This window comes from Etheostoma cragini, chromosome 3, assembly GCF_013103735.1.
Source record: "Etheostoma cragini isolate CJK2018 chromosome 3, CSU_Ecrag_1.0, whole genome shotgun sequence".
Taxonomy (NCBI): Eukaryota; Metazoa; Chordata; class Actinopteri; order Perciformes; family Percidae; genus Etheostoma; species Etheostoma cragini.
Window position 1 is genome coordinate 22,658,485 of NC_048409.1, and position 16,909 is coordinate 22,675,393.

At 40.2% G+C, this 16,909-nt stretch overlaps 2 protein-coding genes across 3 annotated transcripts; one reads left to right on the forward strand and one right to left on the reverse strand.

Annotated features, from left to right (window-relative positions):
* Positions 1-325: 325 nt before the first annotated feature.
* Positions 326-11,855, reverse strand: cab39 (calcium binding protein 39). 2 transcript variants are annotated; one of them, XM_034867309.1, is made up of 9 exons: positions 11,590-11,855; positions 6,629-6,784; positions 6,311-6,475; positions 5,477-5,595; positions 4,576-4,744; positions 3,988-4,047; positions 3,320-3,385; positions 2,598-2,741; positions 326-2,507 (listed from the first exon to the last, which is right to left on the reverse strand). In XM_034867309.1, the coding sequence occupies exons 2-9, from the start codon at positions 6,740-6,742 to the stop codon at positions 2,319-2,321; spliced, it is 1,026 nt and encodes a 341-aa protein (XP_034723200.1). In that variant the 5' UTR covers positions 6,743-6,784; positions 11,590-11,855; the 3' UTR covers positions 326-2,318. The 2 variants fall into 2 exon arrangements, with proteins under 2 accessions (XP_034723200.1, XP_034723201.1); XM_034867310.1 differs by lacking the exon at positions 11,590-11,855 and adding an exon at positions 9,739-9,862.
* A 1,308-nt stretch (positions 11,856-13,163) lies between these two features.
* her8.2 (hairy-related 8.2) lies at positions 13,164-15,329 on the forward strand. The gene is made up of 4 exons (XM_034867968.1): positions 13,164-13,698; positions 13,894-13,989; positions 14,089-14,167; positions 14,573-15,329. The coding sequence occupies exons 1-4, from the start codon at positions 13,636-13,638 to the stop codon at positions 14,941-14,943; spliced, it is 609 nt and encodes a 202-aa protein (XP_034723859.1). The 5' UTR covers positions 13,164-13,635; the 3' UTR covers positions 14,944-15,329.
* Positions 15,330-16,909: the final 1,580 nt, after the last annotated feature.

The following is a 16,909-nucleotide window of genomic DNA, read 5'->3' on the forward strand; positions in this document are numbered from 1 at the left end:
GTGTTAACGAGCAGTTGGACAGGTGTACCTAATAAAGTGGCCGGTGAGTGTATATATATATATATATATATATATATGAATGTATATTGTCCTGTACTTTTTATACCTAAGTACATTGGCTGATTATACTGTAACCTTTGAATGCAAGAAATCTATGTACAATAAGGTATAGTTCAGTAAGCAAAATAAAAATGAACAGGCCCTACTTCTTCCACCACTGGAGAAAAGGGGCAATATACCAAGCTGATGTTCATATGCCAATGTTAACACAAATTTGACAGCTGACTTATTCCTGTAGACAGGAAGAAAATGACCACAGTATAACTTTTATTCCAAATGTTCTGTTTTCTTTATTTCATTTGTAGGACCCAGGCCTTTGACACTTCTGAAAGCACCCACACGCTTTATGCTGAAACTGGAGTCAAAGTCAGCATACAGCCAAGAGTTAAATTTGACATTTCAATGTTATTAAATACTGGGAGTAAAGAAACAATTCCAGTACAACATCTTTAGTACAGCATCATGCACAGCCAGTGGAGAAACATGCTTGTTCAATGCAAATGGAGGAACTGTCGTCTGAGTAGTGCTGTTGTCTACACGGAGATGCTTTCTCATTTGCCTATTTGAAGATATTTATGTCTCATTACATAGACCATGTCATTCACTGTAAATAGTATCTGTGGATTCATAAGTTTTGCTCAGCAACATGAGGACAATCCAACATGCCCAAATTACTCTGCCACCCACAATGCTTTACATTCACAATTGTACTGGAATTATAAACCCTCTGAAGAGAAAGACTCAAACAAGAGAAGGGGGAAAGTAAGAATGGTGTGCTGAGTTGCCAATGTCCTGAGGAGCTCACCCCTGAAGCACACTCACTGTAGGACTAAACAGCACTCCCAGGCCACAAGCAGAGTGGTTAGAATGAGGGAAGGGAAAAAGGAAAAAAAGAAAACTGTTAATGAAACTGAGGAGGGAGGAAGTACCCCACTATCCTCGACTCCAGTTAGGTGATGTTGATCGCTCAGCCCCTCACAAAGTGCAGAAAACACACAGGCTTTCATGTTTCGGTTGATGTGCTGCCAATCTCCTCCAGCAAATGTTCAGCAGTCTGAGAGATACTCAAAATGTAGATGTAAAATAAAAAGAGGATTAACAGATCCAGAGTTAATACCATGACATTCCTCCGCTGTACAAATTGTTAATATCCTATAGGTTAGCTAAATGTGAGCTGGCCCTATAAGTTATTTAAAAAGAAACCCAACAGCAACCATTTCAACAGTAAAATAAAATGCAAAAACAAGGTCATTAAACTTGTTTTTTTTACCTTTTATGGTTTAAAAAGTAATTTGATTACGATTAACCAAAAACGTGATGTTTAAGGTAATATATATATAATATATATTCATGTCAAGGTTAAACAAAAATCTACAAAGCAAAAAAGGCATATGTACATGTTCACCCTGTCCCAGAAAACAATCAAGAGACCCAAATTCCAAATTCACACCTTACATCCCTCCCCCTCCTTTCCTCGTGTGCTTCAAGTGCTGTCACATAGCACACAGGAGGTAAATGGTTCTGTCTGATGGCATCTGAGAGCTTGTCCCCATGAATCGCTCAAATGAACCACTGTTGTTGTATTGAATGAAGGCATAGATACAAACTGTAGCGGCTGCTGTGATGCACGTGCAATTCTGAGTCTGTGGCACTGAACATGGGAGCCAGACCATCACAGAGCCGACGCTGGGTACAGCCATGGATCTGTCACATTTCAAGGCATGCAACCAACACACCAATGTTCAACTTTCTCGTACCATTTCCACCACAAGTTTATAGCAGATTTTCTTGCAGTATGTGTGTATGCATCTTCTTTATATAATACATTTATGCATGTAAACGTGTCTACTTTTGATCCTTGGTGTGTGTGTGTGTGTGTGTGTGTGTGTGTGTGTGTGTGTGTGTGTGTCTCTCTCTCTTCAGGAAACTCTGCCTTACTTTGAATGCACTGACATTTTCTGTTATTATGTTTGATGGACTGTTGTATCATTACAAAATACCTAACATGTCTCAATGTGCAAGAAAGCAGCAGCCTCTATTATTTTCTCTTATTTCTTTTGAAGGAAAAAGACTGAAAAAAAGTAATTAAAATGTTCACTGAGTAGCAGGCGACTTTCTGATGAGTTGATATGGGGAAGTTGGTTTTCATTTGTTTGTTCAGAATCCAGAAGCTGCTGATGGGTCCGTTAAGCAGGAGTTGTCTGGATGTTGTCCAGACATGGTCCGGGTGGCTCCTCCCCCCACCTCTGCACCCTTCCTCAGGCCTCCTGGGGGACAGGCCTTTTGAGGTCCCTGATCTGTTTGACCAGGTAAGTCTTTTCATCATTGAACTGCTCATCCTCTGTTCTGTCGTTCTGGAACTTGCTGAGAAATTCAATGAGTTTAGTTTGGTTCTTCAGCAGGATGTCTAGGATGGGCTGCGTCTTGTTTGGGTTGGCCACAAACACCTTGTAGTTCAGGAAGAGGAAAAGGATGTTAATATGTGCAGATGACGCTGTATATATTTAATGTGATAAAACTGTGCTTTCCATTTTTACCTTAAAAACATGGAAAGCCTCAAACTGGATGTTGCGGCTCTTGTCCCGTAGCAGGTTCATCATTAATTTGAGATTTTCTGGCTTGCTGATGTATTTCGTCATAATGGTAAAATTGTGCCGGTCAAGAAGCAACTCCCCCAATAACTAGATAATTTTAGAGTGAGAAATAGAAATAGTTATTCATTTGAATATATAATTATTTTACATTGTCAGAGCTCACTGCTTTAAAACAACAATCTATCATTTGGCTTACATAGATGTTAAAGAAAGCATTTTCAGAATTCATTGTGTAGAACCGGACCAATAAATGCTCCTGCTAGCGGGTGGTGTAATGCGAGCTCATCCGTGTGGACACAGAATGGCGGCCGGTAGATAACAATCAATCTCATACAACAGTTAAACTAAAATACATTTTAGGCGAGAAATAGGCAGTGAAGTAACAAAATCTTGGATTATACCTGTATGACCGGCTATGCCTAGTTTTACAGTTTTTCTCAGCCTCGGTTTTTAGAAAACAGGGAACAGTAGTGATTTTGAGAAAAAGAGAGGCTCTCTTGTATCCACTTCTATACTCTGTGTCCCTAACACGACAAGCTGGTGATGAAGGTGCAATGGTTTTGAGAAACTAACCACTCTAACCAGACTCTATCTTTAAATAGCTCCCTGAATAGAGTTGCAGCACAACATGAGACCTGTTTACTGGCATGACCCAGGCTACTTACCTTGAGAGACTGCCTTTTAGTCACGTAGTTTTCTGAGTGCAGTAACTTCTCATATTCACTAAAGAACTACAGAGTAAGGAAAAGGAAGTGAGAGAGAGAACACAGACAAAAATAGAAGTTGTCAGGTCAACAGAGAAAGATTAATCTAAATGTGTCAAGTAGTGATTTTCACAATTGCATCTGTGTCTTGTATCCAAACACAATGACAGGAAAGTAAGCAATTTTCCCTCCCAGACTGACAGCTACTTTGTGTTCACAGCCCTGCAAATTATGTCCCAAATGACTGGTTTGATGTTGAGAAAAAAGACTGCCAGCATGTCAAACATCCACATGGGTTAAGTTCATCACAAGTATTTTGAAATAGTCATCTCAAACACATTGAATTCCACTAAAAGGCCTAAAAGCTTTAAATGACTGATACATATTGCAATAAAGCAGCACCTATAGAGTAATGAACGATTGATGAATTATTTTTGTTCCATTGATTAGTTGTGATGAACTCTGTACTGATGAATAATACCTTAAGATATAAATTTGTTCAGCTGCTGACATTAAGTGATGACGATGTACTGGCGACACTTGCATGCATACCAATCAAGCCTTTCTATCTTTCTTTCGGTGAATAAACTACCTTTTAAATACTAGGTTTCAGCTGAGAATGGACTTACTTTGTCATAATGTTGCTCCAAAAACTCTGCACTCAGTAGCTTGTGTCTTGTGAGGAGGTCCTGGAAAAAGACAATCAGAATATGAGAAATCTTCAGTCAATAATAATTGACTGAAGAGGATTTGACAATGTTTCCACAATAATCCACATGACTTTGTTTTCAAAGTTAGAGGCACATAAATGATCACTCAAGTGGTTTGTTCAGGCCTCAAAATGATGGCATAACTTTGCAGATGAACACCATCTTTTCCATTGTAAAAGGCTCCAAATTCTCAACCTCCAAGTATATTTATGTGAAAAAAAGAAAATCACAATACTGAAAACTTTCAAATTTCAATACTTCTAGAATCTCAATAAATTACAATAGCAAATTGGCACCCATATATTGTGAAAGAATCAAATTGGGACAAAAGCAAAGTAGCAGGAAGAATAGGAGATGGGGACTTTCTGCTGGACTCCAGTGATCTTCGAGCAGCCCTTAATGTTAGACAGCACATCGGTGAGTTACTTTTGAAACAAAGTTTTGGGGGGGAAAATGTCACTGGTTTTAAGATGTTTTTTAAATATCTGAACAAGTGAGCCAACTTACTTTGAAAGTGGCAAATGCATCTGAGGCAATGTCAAAAGTGGACATCTCCACATATCTGAAGAAGTCATAAAACTGCTCTGAGCACAGGGTGATTTTGGCCAGTGGTTCATGTCTGATGCACTCCCTCAACATGATACCACAGTTTAGGGCAATCTCTGGAGACTCATACCTGCACAAAACAGCAACATAGGACAAGGACTTAATATCATATTAAAGAATACTACACACAAACATGTATTTGCTGATGGCAAATAACATTTGGAGGATGGTAAACTGAATCAAGAGTTTTCATTACACATGTTTACATTGTTAAGTTTAATATAACCGCATCATCTCAATAGTATAAACTCTGGATATGAGGATGAGGACAGCATTATCTATCAAAAACAGTGCATCCTTCATAATTATTGTTTTTAAAGATTATTTTTTGGGGCAATTTAGGCCTTTAATTGACAGGACAGTTCAATACGGTAAAAGTGTGTGTGTGTGTGTGTGTGTGTGTGTGTGTGTGTGTGTGTGTGTGTGTGTGTGTGTGTGTGTGTGTGTGTGTGTGTGTGTGTGTGTGTGTGTGGGGGGGGGACGAAGGGACATACACCAAAGAGACGCAGGTCGGAATCAAAACGACTATTGCTACGGTAAGTACTGATCCTTTGTTCATGGGGTGCACAACTTTGTTATCACGCTCAGCTTCTAACAAAGTTCATGTTGCTTATTTTTAATTCTTCTTCTTGAGGAAGCAGTCAGACCATTTGAAAACAGGTGCTCTAATTTCCCTTTATGCTAGAAAGTTGCTCTTTTCAATAACGTGTTCACACGTGTGGTTTCAACAATATTCATAAATCACTGAAAATCTTAAAGAGCAAGGGGACCATGACCACTCTCTGTGTTTGTGCCTTCTTACCCTTTAAGCAACATGAAGAGGATATTCTGCTGGGTGCAGAGGTACTCCACCGTGGGCGTCCGTGTGCCAATCTGACGCCTCAGGATGTTGTTGAAGATCTGAGCCACATCTTTCTTACCCTGGTGGCAACAGATGGAGCATAAAGAAAACACAATACATAAAAAAGGTTACAATGATAATGCAATCAGTGTCTAGAGAAGGGTGGAAAGTCAAGATAAAACTGTAAACATAAGGTATGCTGTTTTTAAAATGTGAACTATGTCAAAAAGTCGATAATTGACAAATAATGAATATGTGAAACTTTCTCTTTATTCATGGTATTTCAGCACAGAGGGAGAAGATACATTGCCTCTTTAAATAATGACCAGGATATTGAGAAATGTGTGCATGACTTTCTAAAATTTGAATTACTGTCATGTTTCTGTGTTGCAAAATTGTGATTTAGAATTCTTTAGCTGCTTTTTTTTTTGTAGAGGAAAGGGGGATGAAAGAGGGTAAAAGAGGAAGAGAGAGATCACACAACACAATGAGTCATGCTGTGATAGGGTGAGTCAGGGAAGCCCGCCTTCAGCAGCAGCTACCACACAGTACCCGGTCTGACTGACATATTGCAGGGAGACATGAGTCTGTCCATATATCAATGTAGGAAGTTGTGTACATTTTGAAACATCTAATCTAATGTTTACATAAAACAGTCTTCCTGTGTAAAGCTCAGAGAAACTTAAACCACTTCACTGCCTACTCAATTTGAATTGCCACTTTATTTCCCCTTCTTTCAATGACATTTATTTAATATTTTTCTCCCACACTCTTACAAAAGACACAAAGTCTCACCTCAAAGTCGATGAGCTGCAGGTCTGCTATCAGGGTGCTGAGTAAGCCACTGTTGTAGAGCTCCTGGGCTAGCTGGGCCACTGCTTCTGTTTGGGGCTCTTTCTCATTAGTCCCATACAGGATCTCCTTCATGGCCACCAGGCTTTTTGACACCTCCTCTGTGGCCTAAATAATATACACAGAACACATGGCGTTACAGTATTTCAAGCATCAAAATTCTAGTTCAAACTCACTTTCACCTCCACAAAAGATTGATAAGGTGACAAATAACACAAGGGAAAACTGAGAACATGTGAATTTGTGCGAGAATCGCCCTACCTTCTCAGCCTTTTTGTCAGAAATGTCATGTTTCTCAAGCACTGTCATGCTGTCCTTAAGGTTCTTGACAATGTCCGCCGGCGACTTGTGGGACTTGCCAAAGGGGAAAGGCATGGCGGAGAGTTACCACGAGCTAGCAGGCAGCGGACTGTCCACCTGAGGAATGATACGTAAAACTGGATCACATGGAGGGACTACTGAGATGGGACCAAGAGCATGTAAAAAGCACCAAAGGGGCAGAGACAAGAATACATTAATGTTGTTGTATTGTAAAATATAATCTTAATAACAGATTATCTACAGAAACAGCATGGTCTTTGTCTTGTGCCTTTCCAGACAATATCTTTATAACACTCAAAGCTCCAGCTTAGCTCCAGCTTACAAGTAGTTATAGGAAAATACAGATGTAGGCAGTGCAGTAGGTAAAGAAGGTGATTCCAAATATATAGCTGGTTACTCACATGATTCAAAAGTCATGATCATGCAAACATAGCAATGATGCAAGACAAAGGATAACAGATCTTAAGAATGACAGTAGATACATAATGTTTCATGTAAGTTAATCACAATTATCTATTAAAATGGCAAGTACTTTTCTCACTTATACTACTGCTCCATTATGTGTCACTCACTGCCCATGGTTAAGACAAGTTATTGACATTGCATTATATCATTATACTGTCTGTTCCGTGTTATTTATACTGGGGCACCAGTGTTGTGACACTTTATTTTCTGTTACTGGGGCAGGACAGTTCCTTTTATTACAGTCATTTAAACTCTAGTTCTTATTTCCAGTTCATGGCAGTTTGATGTAGGATATAATAGGACCGAAAATCCATTTTGCTTGAGGTGTAAAATAATTGGAGAGAGTATTCATTTAGCTGTTACTGAGTATGATAAAATCACCCTATTTATATATAAAAATGTCAGAACTGAAGACTTTCAATGTTTATTACTAGTACAATACTAGTAGAACAGTTTATTACAATATTGTGAAATGTAGGGTCATTGTCAGTAAGTGATTAACCAAGCAATGTTTACTATGACATGGGCCAACTTGAACAGCACATAACAAATCCAAGTAAACACCTCGTCACATTACTAGAGTGGGGCTCAAAAGTTTGGGCACCCCAGGTAAATCTTTGTGTTAATGTACATAAAGAAGCCAAGAAAAGATGGAAACATTTCCAAAAGGAATCAAATGACAGATTAGACATTCGTATAATGTGTCACCAAAAGTTAGATTTTATTTCCATCATTTACACTTTTTAAATAATAGAAAACAAAAAAATTGCATCTGCAAAAGTTTGGGCAGCCTGCTGAATTTATAGCATGCACCGCCCCCTTTGGAAAGCTGAGAACTGACAGTGTCGTGGATTGTTCTCAATCATTGTCTGGAAAGACCAGGTGATGTCAATCTTAAAGTTGTAACTGCCCAGAGCTCATCTGACCTTGCACCAAAAATCAGCACCATAGGTTCTCCTAAGCTAGAAAACTGAAACTGAAAATATTGACGCTCACAAAGCAGGAGAAGGCTATAAGAAGATAACAGATGCCAATATCCTCTGCTCAGATTGTAAATAAGACATTGCTGTCATTAGGAACAGTGGAAGTTAAAGTAAAATCTGTAAGACAAAGAAAAATATCAGACAGAACAGCTCGCAGGATTGTGAGAAAAGCAAGTCCAAACCCAAGTTTAACTGCACAATCCATCCAGATAGACACTGGAGATGTGGTACACCATTCCACTATAAAGAGATACTTGTACAAACATGGTCTTCGTGGAAGAGTCATCAAACAAAAAACTTTTACATCCCCACCACAAAAATAAGCATTTGACGTTTGGAAAAAAACATATAGACAAGCCTGATGCATTAAGTTCTGTGGACCAATGAGGTTAAAATAGAACTTTTTGGCCGGAATGAGCAAAGGTACGTTTGGAGAAGAAAGGGCACAGAATTTAATGAAAAGAACCTCTGATAAGCATGGGGGTGGATCCATCATGCTTTGGGGTTGTATTGCAGCCAGACAGGGAACATTTCACTAAGTAAAGGGAAAAATGGATTTAATAAAATTTCAGTAAATTGTGGACGCCGCTAACTTGATGCCATCGGTGACAAAGCTGAAGTTAAAGAGAGGATTGTGCCATGGCCTTCACAATCTCCTGACCTCAACATAATTGAAAATCTATGGATAGACCATAAAAGAGCAATGCGTGACAGACAGACCAGAAATCTCAAAGAACTGGAAGGCTTTTGGAAGGAAGAATGGGCGAAGATACCTCAAACAAGAATCGAAGGACTCTTGGCCGGCTACAAGAAGCGTTTACAAGCTGCGATACTTGCCAAAGGGGGCAGGACAAGATATTAACTCTGCAGGGTGCCCAAACTTTTGCAGATGCCATTTTTTTGTTTTCTGTTATTTTAAAAGTGTAAATGATGGAAATAAAATCTAACTTATTTGTGACATATTATACAAATGTCTGTTCTGTCATTTGATGCCTTTGGAGATTTGTTCCATCTTTTCTTGGCTTCTTTATGCACATTAATACAAACTATTACCTGGGGTGCCCAAACTTTCAAGCCTCACTGTAAATATACAGTACTTTCTCAGGTAATTAATTTAGCTCAACAAACACACTCTCTAGACAAAAACCTATAACCCGGGATAAAAACTGAACCATGCTACGAAGACCATATTTCACAATGCTCTTACAACCCAATACAAAAACATTTACTTAATCCCAGTATCATGTCAAGCCAAGACCTTTTTTTTTCCATTAAACATTCTGTCCTCTGACACATCTGTTTCCAGTGTAGCTGGCCGAAATGGAGATCAAATATCACAAAATCTTTGACAAAATACATACAAAGTTCAGAAAATAACATCACTTTACTGTAATGTAACCTCTAAAACCAAGAAAAGACAAGACTTCATATTACGATATCCAAAATGTAAGAAGATATCTAGCCGCATATATAGATACCAATATAATATTGACATTTTGCCAGGCCCTAGATTCCAGTATGATACTGAGGTTTACCACACTACACCAAAACTACTCACTTAACATACACAAAGAGGCACAGATCTAACAGTCTGTCACCAACCTGTTGTCCTGCAGGGAACCTTTAAACTCTAAACACAAACCCTGGAGTAGTCACACTCATCCGCTTGTGCCTTGGCAGAGAGTCCACATTTAGAAAGCAACGCTGTGGCCAGGAATATAAAGTAAGCAGCACCGAAGTAGGAGGTACAGTTCACCATTTGTATATGATTGTCATGTGTGACTGAGCAACATAAAAAAAGTGTCCCAGGGTTCACTGGTTACTGAAGTCCTTAAGTTGTGCTTGTTTACATTTTTAATAAGCTGAACATACCTTAATTTTGCCAGGTAGACAAATCCGTCTGTCACACATACTACGGGTTAATGTAGCCAGCAAACAGGAGAACCAACTCTCTACTCCTGCCCCGCTTCAATGTCAGTGACGCAAATAGGAAGGAAACATATGGCAGGTTCAAAATCAGCTGATCGCCGCTAACCAACAATGAATCCGTTTCTAATCACGTATCGTTTGCTGGCGTAATGTTTGGCCAACAAATGTGAGAGTTGCTTTTCCACAAACTGAACATGGTCTGAAAGACTGCAAAAAGACCAAACCCGTTCCGACTCTATCAAAAGGAAAACTTCCGTCATGTTAGCCAGAAGAGGTTTTATATATCTGCGATTATAACAGTCATAAATAGGTAAATGGAAACACGACAAGCGGAGCCTAAAGTATAGTTAACCTTACCCTCCATTAAACAAGCAAAACTGTGTCAGAAGACAGCTCAAACATACACCCCAGCATTCAGTCGAGACAGCATCAGATGTTATATAATGTTAAGACAAATATTATATAGCTTAACAAAGTCAAACAAGTTGCAAACCTGTCGACATGAAGCTAACAGTAAGCAACGCCCCTCTCCGTTTTCCTTGCCCGGTTTGTGAAGGATGAAGCCTGCCAACTTTGTGCAATGCTGGTTTCTTTTTACCTTTTTTAAACCAGTTATTTTCATATTTTTTTATTGGTCATGCTTTTATTGTTTTTTTTTAATTTTGTCTTCTCTCTGCTATGTTTGGGGTCTTTTGTCTTCTTGTTTGTATTTTCCAAAATACTGTCTTTCTATTATTTATCCCCACTGTTTAACTAGCTAGCTAGCTGTCTGACGTTGACCTCTGGGTATCCTGTTTTGCCTTGCTTTGTTTGTCAAACTCAAAATGTATTATTAGGCTAACGACATAACAAATTAGATACTTGCTCATTGAGTAGCTAGCTATGTGGCCAGCAAATGCAGGACAGCTGTAGCTAAATTAATGCACAGCCGAAATATGGGATTCTGTTAACACATTACCTTTCACTTGACTGCTTTGTATCCGTTTTCAAGCTAACGTGGCCTATAATATTTCAATCACTGTCCACCAAACAGTGCTACTGCTTGTGGAAGTGTTGACACACAGAAGACCGTCTCGGTCCTAAGGTTAATGCTTAACTTCCAACCCTCGCTGTGTTAGCTTTATTTAAATTAGCTCAGACTATAACGTTATGAAGTACTAACTGCATTTATTATAGCTAGTCTTGTAACGCCAACTAGCTAGCCCTCTCAGCATAGCGTTAGCCGGGCCTGGCAGTCGCTCCTCGCTGTTAACGTTACTATCAAGCTCATGCCTGACTTCAGCACATCATAAGCAGCAGGCTAGGTTAAGCTGAAACGTGTTTGCTAACTGAGAGCTATCCAACAAACTAGCTAGCTAACCAACATAAACATATGTAACTAACTTTAAGGCCACCGTTTTTAGCTAAAGTAGCCTTAACGTTAATGATAGCTAACCTTAACTAGCTAGCTACACCACAATGCTTGCAAACAGTATTGCATACCACACCGCTATACAATAGATAGTAACGTTAAATGTAGGCTACCTTTTAAACGGCGTTTACTCTAGTTCCCCGATTTGTCAAGACTGCAAAGGGCAACTTAGGTGCTCCTTGGAACAGAACCTGCTTTATTTTCCTTGTTCGCCGCCTCCCCTTGTTTGTAGCCTACTGTATTGCAGCCCCTGTTTCCTAGCTAACGCTAGTTCCTTCTCTGAGTTCGACAGCGGAGCAGTTGTCACTGCAGCAGCGTCTACCGCCTCCTCGGGCCGTCTCATGTCACGACAACTTAGAGGTTGCACTTCCCGAGAAGTGACCGTACGAGGGCGCGCTCACACCATCGAGAGATCATCGAACATTGGTCTACAACATCTACATCATCTGATGTTACTTAGGCCTAGTGTAAGCTATAACCTATCCATGGGCCTGGCCCCATTCCAAAATGTGTACGTCCTAGAATCCTCCTATCAGTTTGTTTGTTTTAATGGTCCGGACAACTTAAATTAGCCCATCTTGTTCACACTAAAACTTATAATCATGAGTTCAGTGCCTAATGCAGTTGTTTAGAAACATTGTTAGCTTCTAGTCCTATAGGCTAGGCTACTTCAGCATGCAGTGTTTTTGAATGTAAAATCATGTTGCATAGTGTCAGTAGGCCTATCATGAAAACTCTTGATATAGCCTCTGAGGCCTAGGCTACATGAAGTCATGATACATGCAGGATTGATTGCCGTTAAACACAAACATTCTGGGTTGAGGTAGCTATTATAAGAGGCTTTATTGATGCGTTTCTGACATTGTGATCTAATTGGTTTTCGCTGCATTTTTGCAGTAGGTAAGGCCTATATTGCATTGGTTGCTACAATCACGTCTGGCTACGGCAAGGGTCACTGGCCTGCTAAAACCTCCTCCTCTTCGGCCGGGCTGTCCCCCCTCTCTGGAGGTTATTATTACGCTCTTCATGCTGATTTGGTTTGAATGAATAGTGGTCTTTGTTCGGCTTCAGTTCCCACGACCCGGCATTCGCCTGGCAGTCGCGTGCCTCTAAAACACTGGCCCGCGCTTTTAGGGACCTGAGGGTGGTGGGGAATGGGGTGAGGGGTAAAGGGGTGGGGTGTGGAGGTGGGGGTGGGGGTGTCCAATCTGACATCTGCTTGCTAACAGTTAAGAGCAGATGTCTGACATTTGAAAACACCAAGGGTGATCAAAGCCTACACAATACACTGCAAGATGTTTTTAAAAGTGTTGTCCTTCTATCTATCTATCCATATAGCCTACATATTGCATGGAATCATCACGAGTAGCCTAGCTACACAAGCCTATTATTGTTACCAGAATTGTGCTTTTGTAAGTGAAGTATCTTGAACCTAGGCTACTGTACAATATTTAATACTCAAGACTTTTATGCATAATGCATACAAACCCTTTATCTTTCTTGCTATTTTATGTATGTAGGCCTAGTTGCTCTCAGGAACAGTGCACCACGTTCCCCCTTTCTTTTTTTCTTCTTCTGCACTAGGCTAGGCAACTTACATTTTGTATTTTTCTATTCTATTCTATTCTATTCCATACAAATGGCTTAAGCCTACAGGCAAATATGTAGTTACTGAAGGATAGATATATTCTCAAGTGATTTGTCAGCCTATTGTGTTTCCTGTGAGCTTTAAGGGAATGGGTTTGTCCTTTTTGCAGGTAGTGTAGGCTAATGTTGCTTCTGAAAGAATGGGCGAGGCGCTCCCCGGAGCACGGTAACTGCACACTCTTGTTCTGGCGAAGAGGAAACTGCAGTTTGGGTTGGATGGAGAGCGGCGGGGGTTGAGAGCATAGTAGCCTACATGGTTTCAGGCTGGACATCTGTCGCTTGTGGGTATTTCCTTTTCTAGGCCGGGTCTCTCTGTTATTGAATGGAGCCAGTGACCTGTCAGTCTTGACTGATGGGACCCCGTGTGTGGGAAAATCTCGCAACCAAAGAGTTGGAGTGTTCACATGCTAATTGCGCCCGATAAAAAGGGGGCCGTGCCGCGCCGGGGGCCCTAGAGACGCGCTGAGATTCAGTAGAGGAGGCACAACCGCACAGACACCCGAGAAAAAAGCATGACTGCTTCATCCATGTCGCACAACGCAGGGAAACATCCCAGTGCCAAGGAGGAGAGAAAGGTACACTTAGTTCGATTTCTCTTAGGCTATGCAGTATGGGCCACTTGCCCTCTGTGCTCCAGCTTGGTAACTGACCATCGAGGCTACATCGAGGCTAAGTCTTAACACACGTTGTTATTATTATTATTATTATTATTATTATTATTATTATTATTATTATTATTATTATTATTATTATTATTATTATTATTACAGCTGAGGAAGCCGCTCATTGAGAGGAAGCGACGAGAGAGGATAAACAATTGTTTGGATGAGCTGAAAGAAACTGTGATCGGGGCGTTCAGAATTGATGTGAGTACTTCCTCACGTCTATATTCTCTACATACATATCTACAAGTAAATAATGAAGGCTGGATCAAGTTAACTTCAAGGCTGCTCATCTCTCAACAGCAATCCAAACTGGAAAAAGCCGATATTCTTGAGATGACAGTAAAGCATCTGGAAAACATCCAGAGCAGTAAACTCAACGGTAAGGGACCCGGCTCTTGACTTTCTGAGTGTAGTGTGTTATGCAAGATTAGCCAACTGTGGATTATTTAATTTTGTATTGATCTCCATAATACATCTCAATCATGTTATTTCTTGATTCAGAAATGGGGTAGGCTAATTAAGAGAAAAAGGGCCATGGAATAGTTTGAGATCCCTATGATAGAGAGCAGCATCCGCACATTACTGTATATCTTAGTAGCAAATTAGATTCAGCTCAAAAGTGGAAGCTAGAGAACTGTTCAATTGAAATTGTGTTGTGAAGGAGAAAGTATTACTGAGCAGCAGCTTCCTGATTGAATTAAAGCGGTTCTTTGATGCATGTTGTGCTGCCTGTGACCACAAGGGGCTGCTGTGACCTCACACCTCCTCCCTTTTCCTCCTGCAGACCCCACAGTAAGCCTGGAGGCCCAGCAGAAATACAGCACAGGGTACATCCAGTGCATGCACGAAGTCCACAACATGCTCCTCACCTGCGAATGGATGGACAAAACTCTGGGCTCCCGCCTGCTCAACCACCTCCTCAAGTCCCTGCCAAGGTCCACCAATGAGAGCCCCCTCCAGCCCTCACCCAGGCATGATGTCCATCTTCCGGCAGGACAAGGCACGGTGCTCCCCAACACACCCCTCAGAGGAGAACCCCTTGCTGTGAGGCGTCTCCAAAGAGAGGGGTCCACCTGCCATGAGGCAGGCTGCCAAGAGAGGCCTGCACTCCACAGCTCCCACCTGGGGATGCTGGAGATGTGGAGGCCCTGGTGAACCGGAGGATTAGCCTACTACTAGTTCTCCATTTTGTTAGGCCATCCTCTTTTATGTATCTTATAGATATGCTGCTCAGAAGACAAACGTGGGGCAGTTTTGTTCCAGTAAATATAATTGTAGGTGTGCTGTAATGATTCTATGCAGATCTTTTCAAAGTACTTCCCTTCAGAAGTTGATTTCTTGTAGCCTGAATTATAGAAGGCTCTTATTAATCTTTCATGTATTTATTGTATTAACATCTTTATTTATTTAATATTATAAGTTATGACTTTGCTTCTTAGAGCAGTTGTTTGGCATTGCATATATTTCTATGTATTCCTCCTTTGCTGTAAAATTAACCCACACATTATTATTAATAATAATAAAACTGTGTACTCTCTTGAGAATGTATTCATCTTGTTCATAAAGTTGCTCTTGTCAATATTGTTTTGAAATTTCCGCTGTAATGGCCATTCAGTGCCGAAAGACCGGGCATGTGCCACATACATATAACAACTTCATCCACTTTTCAGATACTTTACTAATGTAGTCATACCAACATAGACATACAGTATAATCAATGAGGCCTATTTAAGTGTTTATTAACTGTCAGCCTTGGTTGTTTATTTTTACCATTGAAGGATGGACAGTCCTGTACCTGCAAAAAGATATTAGTCTATACAGACTTTTGGAACAATTTTAAAGCTCCCTTCATAAAAATTGTTATGCACATTTTAAATCAAATGAAATGAAATGAAAATGAAATGGGTTATTCCCAGTGACACAACAAATTACGACCCAACTACGCATCTTAATCTCTCTCAAGACTCTTTTAGCTCGTTGTTTTGATGCTGCAACTACAAATAGCCGACTGAACAGTTCAGTCTCACCGCGTTTACACTAGCAGCAGACAGGTGTTTTCAGTAAACAAACTCAGGTAAACACATTACCTGCCCAGCAACAAATGTCAGGCAGAAAAGTTAGTGAGTCAAACACAGTGATCTTCAACAGGGGGTTCGGGGCCCTTTGGGGGTCTTCAGAGTGTAGTGCAAGGGGGCCTCTGAATTTATTTTTTTTTCTCCAAAAATTATAAACTCCTAACATGAATTCAACATATTAACAAACATAAATCCCTACTGCTAATTGGCCAATAGGTAGGGTATTCACTAAGGCATCAACATATACAGTTCATCTCAAGGCTTCACTGTGCCAAATGTATGTTTAACATTAAAACATGTCTTATATAAATCATGCCTACAATTATTACGCTATTTTAATAGCTTAGTAGGCCTATTATATGCCAAAAATGTTTTTTATAAAGGCTTTAGGCTGCCCTACACCTGATTGTAGATCCAGTTTCATGTGCAACTTAACTTTACACAATATACTGTATGTAGTAAGGGGTCCCTGCTCAGTCTCTATTTCAATTAAGGGGTCCTTGGCTTAAAAAACGTTTAGACCCCTGGTCTAAAATATTTAGATTAATACACAGTCAGGTATTTTAGCTGTTGTTTTGGAGACCAAGCAGAGCTAAAAGGAGAGTGAATGTAGCCAATCATTGTACCATTTTGACTTAGCAGGACAAAGCAGGTTGGTAAACCATTAACGATAGCTCTTTTCTAGTGTCCCAGGGAGTCAGCATGCACAATACCAGGACCCTGAAATTGAAGCAGCTAAATGGAATTATTCATTTTTTTATTTTTCATGTTCTCCGAGAAAAATATGTTGCTTCTTAATTTGGTTAACATGTTAGCTAGAACAACTTTTAAAGCATCACAGCCGTCTCCATGGCGCACACACGTCAGGATGGTCAACGCGAATATTCTGCTACATTTACGTTTTAATAAAGATGCAATTCATCATTGGGTTTAAAAAAATAGAAACGTGCCCATCGCCCATTCTCCCACTATTATTGCCCTTATGATTGGCCGCCACATGGAGCCAGGCGGCAGGTCTGAAGAGAAGAGGGAGGGGGGGGGGGGGG

Bases quoted from the DNA above. Each gene is read 5' to 3' on its own strand.
- cab39 (XM_034867309.1), bottom strand. From the start codon at position 6,742: ATGCCTTTCCCCTTTGGCAAGTCCCACAAGTCGCCGGCGGACATTGTC. The intron at 5,596-6,310 runs GTGAGACTTTGT...TGTTGCCACCAG, and splicing joins TGCAGCTCATCGACTTTGAG to GGTAAGAAAGATGTGGCTCA. The intron at 4,048-4,575 runs GTAAGTTGGCTC...GTCTTTTTCCAG, and splicing joins ATGCATTTGCCACTTTCAAA to GACCTCCTCACAAGACACAA.
- her8.2 (XM_034867968.1), top strand. From the start codon at position 13,636: ATGACTGCTTCATCCATGTCGCACAACGCAGGGAAACATCCCAGTGCC. The intron at 13,699-13,893 runs GTACACTTAGTT...TTATTATTACAG, and splicing joins GTGCCAAGGAGGAGAGAAAG to CTGAGGAAGCCGCTCATTGA. The intron at 14,168-14,572 runs GTAAGGGACCCG...TTCCTCCTGCAG, and splicing joins CCAGAGCAGTAAACTCAACG to ACCCCACAGTAAGCCTGGAG.